Source organism: Medicago truncatula, chromosome 2 (genome assembly GCF_003473485.1).
Source record: "Medicago truncatula cultivar Jemalong A17 chromosome 2, MtrunA17r5.0-ANR, whole genome shotgun sequence".
In the NCBI taxonomy this organism is placed as follows: domain Eukaryota; kingdom Viridiplantae; phylum Streptophyta; class Magnoliopsida; order Fabales; family Fabaceae; genus Medicago; species Medicago truncatula.
The window spans coordinates 40185533-40196356 of NC_053043.1; the positions used below are offsets into that span (position 1 = coordinate 40185533).

A 10824-nucleotide genomic window follows, 5' to 3' on the forward strand; every position below is an offset into this window, starting at 1 on the left:
CCAAGTCGACACATGAACAAAATCTCAACATATAAAAAAAATAATCCAACAAGATCTAGAGCCAACAACAAAACCCTACATCAAGCCAACTCTACCCCGATAGTGAAGAAAGCTTCCACTAGCCAGTGGTGTAATAAAAAGGAAGAGATAGAAAGAAAATGAGATGTTGAACGAACATAAAAAAAATTAAAGATGTATAAATATAAATGGTCTTGGTGAAAACACCCTACGTGTGCTTAACTTTTTGGGATTAGGATTCTCCCTTCTATTGCACATGAGTTCATGTTAGCTGCATAATCAACCAACATGATGAGCAAGTCGTTCCTAAAACCGCAACTTCATCTTCTTCTTCCATTTCCCACTAAACCCTTCTTCCCTTACACTCTCAAATACAAACCTTCTTTTATTCCAATCAACACATTCTCCACAACCACCATTGAGACACTCTCCTACGGACCTTCCCTCCATAAAGGCACCAGCCCTTTCCCTCTCTCTTCCCAATCCCAACCCCCTCAAAACGACGGCGTTCTCAATGAACAAACCTTCACCAGAATCTTCAACCTCGCTGCACTCCGTGTCCCTTCCTCCAATTGCTCCGCCTTAGAAAATCGCCTCCGTGGTCACCTCCTCAATTGGCCTCGTATTCGTAACATCGCTCGTGTTCCCGGCGATGAAATTGATCCTAACATCGCTTCATTATTAGGTCAAAAATCTGAAGAAAATGACGAAGGTGACGGTGATGACGATGCATTGAGTCCTGTGTTGTATCGTGATAAACTTGCCAAAACGTTTAACACGCGTGGATTTGTGAAGTTTCGGAATTTGGCGAAGATTTCGAGGCCGAATAGGAATAATAAGAAGAAGGAGAAGGGGAAAATTGGTGAAGCTGAAGGGAATAAGCGAGTTGGGAGGAATGGTTTTGTTGAAGTTGAGGTTGTTGAAGAAGGTGTTGACGAGGGTTTGAGGAATTTGATTGGTGAGGAAATTGGGAGTGGAAAGTGGAGAGGTTCGACGAGGTTGTTGCTGCTTGATGAACGGTATAAGGATTGTTGTGTGGATGAATTGCCTGAGGCGATTAAGGTGCCTTTTCTGTGAGTTTTCACTACCACAAGTGTTTTTTTGCATTACATTTCTGTGGAAGTTTTTTTTTGGTGTGTTTTGGTTCCTCATTTACATTGCTTATGGGTTTTCTTGATTTTTGGTTAGTTTTTAATGTGAAAAAAAGATGATTATAATGATTATACTTGTTTGAAATATAACATAACAGCGGTAACTATTCTAGTTTTTGACCTGGTTAATCGAGGCGTGAGGGGGTTGTTTTAGGCCATATATTGCTCTGTTCAGCTTACAAAATAGGTTTTTAGTTGTAGTTTGAAATCACGTTGGTTCACTTATGTAGATTTCTTCTTCTAGGTATACGTTGAGAAATACATCGTTGATAGCAATTTGTTTGAGTCACTGGTGACGAGTTAGGCCAAGAACACCACTGTTCTGATAGACAGGTTTGATTGCAAGGGAAAGTGTTTCATTTTAATCTAATCTGGGTTGTTGATGAAAGTCATGAAATCCTTTTGCCATTTGAGAGATTATATTTGTTGTGGTGGGACCCCTTCCCGGACCCTGCATATGCGGGAGTTTTAGTGCACCGGGTTGCCCTTTTATAGAGCCTGCGTATCTGTTAGGAGGTAGAGAAACCAATGTCCAAGTGCCACTTTTCATCAGAGCTTCATATTCAGTTGTCATAGCAACTCACTTAGGGATAGACGGCTAGCCAAGGCTGGTTTTGCCGTTGTAGGTTCTACTTGAGCGAGGAGTAAGGTGGGATTGAGTTTAGGGCTGTAAATTTTAGACTTAGACTGTGTTTTATTGGATGTATAGTTGTTCGGTAATTGGAGTGATTTTGGAGCTGTTTAATAGAAGATGAGGTATTTCATGATGGTTTTGCTTGAGATACAGGTGTGGAGGTTTGAGTACTTTGTGCTGGACTTGCTGAGTATTTTGTGTGACAGTAGGAGTAATCACTGGAACAATAGATAAAGTGAGTCTAAACGATGAAGACATAAATTTTGTGTAGGAAACATGGTCTCATTGAAGATTTCATCTTTGCAGACATAAATTTTTTCATTTTCTGCTAGACATTTATCGACTCCGTGATGTGGAATATACCCTAGGAAAATACATTCTTGTGACCTGAAATTCTGTTTGCAAGGATTGTATGGTCTAAGTAATGGATAACAATAACAGCCAAAATATTTAAGAAATGCATAATCTTGGAACTTGGAACCTGGAAGTGTTTGATAGACTTTGGTAAGTGGTACTTGAATGATCCCGTAATTTGTAAGGCAGGGAGGCAGTGGCCAACAAGTCGAGTTCCAATTCCATAACGTGTCTTTGTTTTTTTTTTTTCAATAATACCACTTTGGTGGTATGTGGCAAAATTTTGAAGTACACTTGGCAATGGGCAGAACTGCGGCCTACCTCTTCATTCTCTGCTGCTGCAATTGCGACCACAACAACCTCTAAAATCTTTATTGTTGGGACCTCAACCTGATTTCTGTGTAATATTCACTGATGGCATTTCAGTTTCCGTGTTCCGCTTCTGGTTCTCTATTCATGATTCTTGTGCAAGAAGGTATTCAATTCAGCAGCTCAAATTTTCTGCTTATAAATGAGACTAGTACATCAGATTCAGGCGGTAATCCTTGCAAGATCTCATTAAGTTGTTCTTGGGATGACAATGGGTCACCGGTTGCAAACAAAGAATCCATGATGACTTTGACTTTAAGGAGAAATTGTTGGATTGACCGATTACGAACTTCTGTATTTCTCAGTTTATTGCTCAGCTGCACGCCTTTGCATTCATTTGATTGTGAAAGTATGTATGAATCTTGTCTCATAGCTCTACTCATGGACACACTCAATGACTTGGGTGAGGATTGGGCTTGTAATTAAAGACTACAACTGAGAAAGCACGAGTTGATCTTGCTATTCCCAAGATGAATAAGCATCACTTACTTGACTTTTTGTGTGTCTTCCTCGTGAGGAACTTGACAGGGATTTCAGGGTTGATGGGAAATGCTAAAGTTTGTGCCACATCTCACTTTCTAAACTTGTTCTTTCCACAATAGAAAATTTGTCATCCAAGTTCTACTCGGAAACTGTATGCCAGAAGGTGATCTTGCGGCAGCACTAGAATTCTGCACTGGTTGCAGCGGTAGGTGCGTAGAGGTGCTGTGCTCACCAGAAACCCATCAATTGCTTGCTTATGATTAGGAATGATAGCCATTGGGGGGGGGGGGGGGGGGGGGTCTAAAATAGGTGGGATCGGAAATGGGTGGATCAAGAACCAGCTCTAGGTACCATATTGAAAATCAGAATAGAGAGGGAATTGCAGTAGGAACTTAACTTTGTTTATTCAGTTGACAATGATTCTGATACATGTAGTGTATTTATACATTGAACAGTTACCAATTTAACCTTCAATTCAAATTTTAATACTTACTATTTAACTGATGTTTGATATCTCCTTGTTATTTTGTGTTCTATCTCTTAGTTTCAAATGGGAATAATCACATTATGTTCTTGCTTTTCTTTTTTTCTAATCATGATAATTTGTTCTATATGTTTTTTTGACACCTAAAATATCATCTACTCACTTGTGACATTGGTCATATTTTCATCCTGTCTAGGCTGTTTTGAAGGAGTATGCAGAAAAAAGCAGCCCTTTGACTTTTGAGCTAGTTAGATGCAAGTTGACTCTGTTTTATGATTACTGGCAGACGAATGAGGTATATTATACCAAAGGACACTTGTTTACACGTAATCTGTATTTGGTTGTATGTATAAGTGTATCTACTATTCCACATTTTTTATATGTGAAGTTCTTCTACTCTCTCTCTCTCTCTCTATATATATATATATATATATATATATATGGGGTTTGCTAGGATACACCCACTAGTTTTTATTAAGGTGTGTTTTAGCAAAGATATAACTAAAAAGTTGTTAAATACACCTTAAGGTGAATGTTGCTAAAACACACATTCTAAAAAATAAGTGGGTGTATGTTAGCAACTCCTATAGGCATTTGCTAGGATACACCCATTTATTTTTTAGAAGGTGTGTTTTAGCAAGTTATAACTAAAAAGTAGTTAAATACACCTTAAGGTGTAGCTTGCTAAAACACTACCACATAAAAACTAGTGGGTGTGTTCTAGCAAATCCCTATATATATATATATATATATATATATATTGCGCACCTATATGACGCCTCAAAACAAGTTTGATTTTTTATTTCCTTGATATTCGTTATTGGATTTCAAAGCGTGTAGAAAATAAAATATTATCAGTCCTATATGATTTTTGCAGATCTTGGAGGCCTTGCTGCCTGAGGGTATGATTGTTCCTACAACTTTCGAAACTGTTGGTCATATTGCGCACCTGAATTTGAGAGAGGAACATTTACCATACAAGAAGCTTATAGCAAAGGTTCTACTTTTATAAATATTTTTGGTTGCCGTATGTTAAGTGCGGGATATTAACATTAAATTGCAAATTCTTTTGTGTTAATATATGAAAGGCTACCTTCATATTCAGGTTGTGTTAGATAAAAATAAGCCAAAGATACAAACAGTTGCAAACAAGATTGACTCCATTCATAATGAGTACAGGACCATGCAGCTTGAAGTTTTAGCAGGAAACCATTCTCTTGTGACTACATTAGCTGAGAACGGACTTCGCTTTCATGTTGACTTAGCGATAGTGTATGCTCTTTTTCTATGACCGACTAGTGTAAAACAGTTCAAAGGCCTGCCTTAGGCTTACTTATATCTCTATATCCTTTCATGAAGTTTGTATAATATTTTCTAGGTTATATCTTAATTGGATCTTCTGATTTGTGTTAATATGTGTAACTCTACTGTAGCATGTAACTGCCATCATACCCTCGTTAAACCACGTGTAGGCTTGAAACGTTTAAGGGATTGATACATAACATTATAGGGTTTTTAAACCATGGGCAATCATTTCCCAGATAACTTAGTGCTCTTTTGTGGGTACTAAGATAATTCCCCCCCCCCCCCCCCCCCCCTCAGTATATAATTAAAATGAATAACGAGCTGTTTCAACTGAGAATTTAGAGGAGCACTGACATTCATTTTTAGCAACCCATAAACTCCATGGTTACATGTATCAGTTGAAAAGGTGCACATAGGGCCTCTGGAATCTGGATGAGACCTTCAACAATTCTCTATATTCCTCTTTTCGTTTGTATACAACTCATCTCTAAAAACAAACAAGAGAAGGCCCTGTCGTGCTGCATTGGTTAGTCACAGGGACTTGAACTCTAATTTGTAAGGAAAACCTATCAGAAGAAAGAGTGTATTATGTATATGATAGAGACCTGAGTAGGAGTCATAAGGAAAAAGGGGGTATCATGTAATAATAACCAATGTGGTAAGGATATATGGTAAATAAAGAGTGAGGTAGGATGCTTAGTTGGTTGATTTGTTATGCTTTAGTAGTATAAATAGCGAGGTAAGTGAGTTGTAGTGATTATGCAAGAATATTGGCTGAACCATTATGGTTAGGCAGAGAGAAAGTTTTCTCCATCTATGAGGAACTTGGCTCCTGGGGTAGATTGGGATTCACTCCCTTCTACATATTTCCTTTCCTCATCAATTGAACACTTTCCATTTTCAATTTATATATCTTTCATTACTTAATTTCTGTTTCTGACTTTTGGGTTCCCATAAGGAAGTTTGAATGCTTAGAAGACATCCATCAATTGAAATAATTATTATTTTTGCATTAGTTTATGATTACAAGAGGAAATTAGGTATAAGTGAAAAAGGGTAAATTATCACTTTTGTTTCTTTCCTTTTTATGCAGATATTGGAACTCTAGGCTTGGAACTGAAAGACAAAGGCTTCTGAGTGGTTTTACCCGGAATGATGTTGTCTGTATGTGTCTCGCTACCTGTTTGGATTATAATACTATCCTACTTGTGTAATGTATTCACTTTCCATGTCTTATAATTATTTCTCTCAGAATGCTGATTGTGGGATTTGGTTGGGTAGAGCAACCTGATATCATATACTGATGTCATGATGACAAAAATTTGGTTTTGTTTGCTGTTGGGGTGTGAATTTAGAAAGGACAATTGTCTTAGTAGTTAAACCCCCTCCTCTAATAAAAAAAAAGATATTTGCTTTGTGGTGGCCCAAAAAGGTTTATGCTCGGGGCTTGGTATAGATAGATGTAACATATGAAATTATTCATCGCTGATTTAAACAAGTTTTATGAAATTTTGCACTGCACTCTCTGATTCTTGGAGTGGTTCATAAGAGATTAATTTTGTTTGTATGATATGTGCTGGAAACCTGGAATTTGTCATTTCTTCAAGCATAATTATTTTTAAACTTTTATTTAATTGATATAGACACTGATTCAATATAATAAAAAATTTGAAAATCTAATAAACAGATTGTATATAATGGATATATTTAGTTGATATGACTGCACTTAAAATGGAAACATAATGTATTTAAACTACCATTGTTGTATTCTACATTTTAGCTTCTAATTTTTATCAATGTATATATATATATATATATATATATATATATATATATATATATATTTATATATATATATATATTGTAGAGAAACGACTTTACATTTGTAGATGTTGGGACATACAAGGTTGACCAGGGAAAACAATAATCCATGAGGCCTGTTAGGACTTGGTTGTTTTGACTCATTTTCTTAATTAATATAGCGAACGGCAAGTCTGCGAGAGCATCTTTTAGAAGTCACACAACTAGAGATTTGAATAACAAACACCCCTACACACTCGTATAAAGAAAGCGAAAAATTATAATAACTAATTATAAGTTATTTTAATGCAGGAAGTCTAGATAACAAAGAAAGCAAGAAATAATAGACCTCCATAAACCCCAATACAAAAATGTCCAGATTTCTATTTCTTAACCTTTTTTCACCCGCAATAACTTATATTATGTGGTTATTGAATTGTTAAAGAATGTTCTTCTGTTCATTTATCATTTATTATGAAAAATATTCGTGGCTTGCTTGCACATGTAACATGAACATCATTTTATGTTCAATTAACAGGTGATGTGTTCGCTGGAGTTGGTCCCCTTGCCATATCTGCAGCGAAGATAGTTAAGCGCGTTTTTGCTAATGACTTGAACCCTCATGCAGTTGAGTATCTGGAAAGAAATAGTGTTCTAAACAAACTCGAGAAGAAGATTAAGGTATGCTTGATGTTGAGTGAGCATCTTCTCGAAGTTGTTTTTACCCTTTTTTCAACTTTTACATATAAAACGATCACAAAGAAAAAGTATGTTGGAAAGGGGCATACATTTTGGATTTGTATATGCTGTTTCTTGGTTATTATCATGAATCAATTTTTTTAACATTTTCTTTGTGATTTATGTAGATCTTTTATGCTTAGGTTTTAATTGTTGTGAATGATTTTTCTCCACATGGAACTATGAAACATAACAAATTGAGTGTCTAATTAGGATTTGAAATATTACAATGTGCAGGACTAGTGTCCATATATGTGTAGCAGGCACAACTCTTTTCTCAAAACGCTCATGCTTAATAGAATCTTGGTGTCTAATGATTAAAAGAATGTGCTTTACTTGTTCTAATGTGTTTTCACACATTGACGAAGAAACCAGGACGAAGTTGCATTTGAATCTGCATGTGGCAGCATTATTTTTCTTAATGGAATTTTCTACCAACTAACATTGTTTATTGTACTAGGTTTTTAAAATGGATGGAAGAAGGTTTATAATGGCCATGTTTGCCAGTGATAAAGCTCACTCCATCACACAAGTGGTTATGAACTTGCCGAATGATGCTGCAGAATTTCTAGGTACCCTATTCTTATAGGATCTCCCTTTTCCTGTTAAATATTGTTTTATATGCCACAAATCCAACACAATTTTTCAGCATGATATAATTTTTGGATTGCTGAATTTAATCTTTGGATGTTTTGCTTCCCCTGCAGATGCATTTCGAGGAATATACAAAGATAGACCTAAGGATGGGGAATTTACTTATCCAATGATCCACGTTTATGGATTCTCCAAAGCAGAAGATCCAGAATTTGATTTTCACGAGGTTGGTCGCTGATATTTGTATGCATATTTCTGTGGTTACTTAGTTTAGACTTGAGAAGTCTATTCACAAACCACCCAAAATTTGACTGCTAGGCTAGTGTTTTTGTAAACATTTGCAGTAAAGACAACTTTCTAACAAAGCCCCTGTGATGCAGCGGATAAGAATTGCATTGCTTGAAGTGGCAGTCAACGTGGACATGCGACGGGTACGACTTGTTGCACCTGGAAAATGGATGTTGTGCGCATCGTTTATTCTCCCTAAAAGCGTAGCATTCGCTAATACCGCAGTTGATACCTAACCTGTTAGATTGTCAATTAGCCATGGCAAGCAGTAAATTTTGTTTCACTACATAGTTATTATAATTGATTTTGTATATATGTAACATGATGTATTTTTGCCATACCTTTTCATTATCATTTTTTAAAAAGAGTATAATGAATGAACGAAGTCAATGATGTATTTTTGCCATACCTTTTCACTACTCATAAGGAGATTAAGTTAAAATTAATATTTAAATTCTATTTTGAAGATGTTTTTTCATTTGATTTTCCGTAGAAGAATTATTATTTTATTACTTGAAAAAATATCATGTATTTAAAGTGAATTTATAAGGGAGCATTGGGCTATAATGTACAACCATTTTAGTAGTATTGAATTGAATTGAATGAAGGTTCTGTCATGTAATGAGGTAAAAGAGGTACGTCTGTCATATACCTCTAAAGTTATGAAGAAGCATGGCAAAATCTTAACAGCCAATCTCAGCAAAAATAATATCCAACTGAATTTGTAGATTGATATATCTCAATCTAAATCGAATTTTGAAGTGTCACAGCATTGATGAGAAGATGCTTTTAATGTGACTTAATATAGATTGTAGAAGCCATTGAATTTGCACCAGAAAATTACGAGTACAGCTGACGCTGAATTTGTTAGGTTAGGTTCTATTCATACACTACGAACGGGGTCCACTGCATCTCGTGTTGAGATTCATATATCCCATACTCTCTTCTCAAATGAAGTAGGTTGGTTACTCAACAGTGTGATTTTGTTTTCTTGGCAAAAGCTTATTGAACTTGTGAACCACCACCCTTTTTACACGTGTTTTAAAAATTGGACCGAAGTAGAAGACATTTGTGATATGGTTAAATTGATTCAATTACGAGTTGAAGCTTGAATCAGATGATCAATAAATACATACATACATAAGTATTAAAAAGGTAAATAATGCAAAACATAAATAACAAGTCCAACTCAACTTGATTCAACATCAACATTTCATTTGGATTCAACAATGGTTCAAATATTTCTCCACCCCCACTACATTTTCAAAATCCCTCAAATCATTTTTTTCCCTTCCAATTTTGCCTCTTCCGGATTGCACAATCCAAGTGAGATTTGACTAAATTATTAATCCGGAGCATTATGAGAACATTTTACATGTCTAAATTATACAATCTAATAAAATGCATTTTTCAAGTCCTGAAAAATGCATTTTGCAAATCCAAATGTATAAACTTGAAAGTGCATTTTGTAAGAATGAAAAAGTATATTTAATCCTATTAAATAATTTGATGAAAACCAAACTAGGTTCCAGCCAGCCCTAAGAAACTTAATTAAAAGGCAGAATCTTAATTGTTTAGTCCTGATGAATAAGACTAGACCTGTGTACAGCAAAGCATATACATGGGTTTTTACAATGGGCATTTATGTACATATATATATACGTATATATGGTCTGTTAAAACTGTTGTGTGGGTTGCAGTTGTAGGACAGCTGAGAGATCTGATCTGCATCTGTGGGTTTTATTTACTGGGAGTGTAGTGTGGGACATGTATCAGACACATATTGCTTTTATGTCTGCTCTTTTTGTTTTGTAATTGTTTTCCTTCTTGCTTTCTAGGACCAATGCAACTACCAGGTGACAGTGACATCTTCATGCATCTAAAAAACAGTACTCCCTCTTATGTACGTTCTACAATTAATGAATTTATATGCTATATAGTACTTTCAAATACAGTTCACACAACCCAACTCTTTGATCCTATACCATCCATGAATGGTCCAGATCATTACACTAGATAAGAAAGTAGCACATATATACAGTTCTATGGTCCTATTGCTTTCATTAAAAAAATCTTGTGTCCAATATATTTTTAGTCCTATAAAATTTACTATTTTTCAATCCTTGTTTTCTTTTATATTTAGTGAAAATGTAGGGGGACTAAAAATAATATTGTTGTTGTTTTTTTATTTTTTGTGTAAAAATGAATGAAATAGGGACCAAAATTGTATAAGGGAAATTGACCAAACTTAAAGAATTAGAATTTTATTGAGACCAAATACATATGCAACCCTTAATTTCATATCATTATTATTCATATTGTATAATGTTTTTTTTCTTCTTCTTGTTATAAAATTCATTTCAACCGATATATATAATCTATGTTTGGACACATTTACATAAAAGTACCTGGAGAATAAATTTAAAGTTAAACCACTCTTCATGGCAAAAACGCTATAAATCACAGCTTCAACTTGGAACATATTCTTCCTGGAAGAGAAAAAAACTTTGAACCTATTTTAAGTGAAAAAATCAAATCTATTCTAAAAATGTGTTTGTTTTAGTGAAATCACGATGTCATTGTAATTTTATCCAACCCACTATAAT

The 10824-nt window shown here is 35.1% G+C and overlaps 1 protein-coding gene across 1 annotated transcript; it reads left to right on the top strand.

Moving 5' to 3' along the window:
• Positions 1 to 227: 227 nt before the first annotated feature.
• On the top strand, positions 228 to 8626 carry LOC11411897 (tRNA (guanine(37)-N1)-methyltransferase 1). The gene is made up of 9 exons (XM_024775598.2): positions 228 to 1080; positions 3690 to 3788; positions 4371 to 4490; positions 4599 to 4765; positions 5892 to 5962; positions 7137 to 7279; positions 7797 to 7908; positions 8044 to 8156; positions 8311 to 8626. The coding sequence occupies exons 1-9, from the start codon at positions 307 to 309 to the stop codon at positions 8452 to 8454; spliced, it is 1743 nt and encodes a 580-aa protein (XP_024631366.2). The 5' UTR covers positions 228 to 306; the 3' UTR covers positions 8455 to 8626.
• The last annotated feature ends 2198 nt before the right edge of the window (positions 8627 to 10824 follow it).

Bases quoted from the DNA above. Each gene is read 5' to 3' on its own strand.
- LOC11411897 (XM_024775598.2), top strand. From the start codon at position 307: ATGATGAGCAAGTCGTTCCTAAAACCGCAACTTCATCTTCTTCTTCCA. The intron at 4,766-5,891 runs GTATGCTCTTTT...CTTTTTATGCAG, and splicing joins CATGTTGACTTAGCGATAGT to ATATTGGAACTCTAGGCTTG. The intron at 7,909-8,043 runs GTACCCTATTCT...CTTCCCCTGCAG, and splicing joins TGATGCTGCAGAATTTCTAG to ATGCATTTCGAGGAATATAC.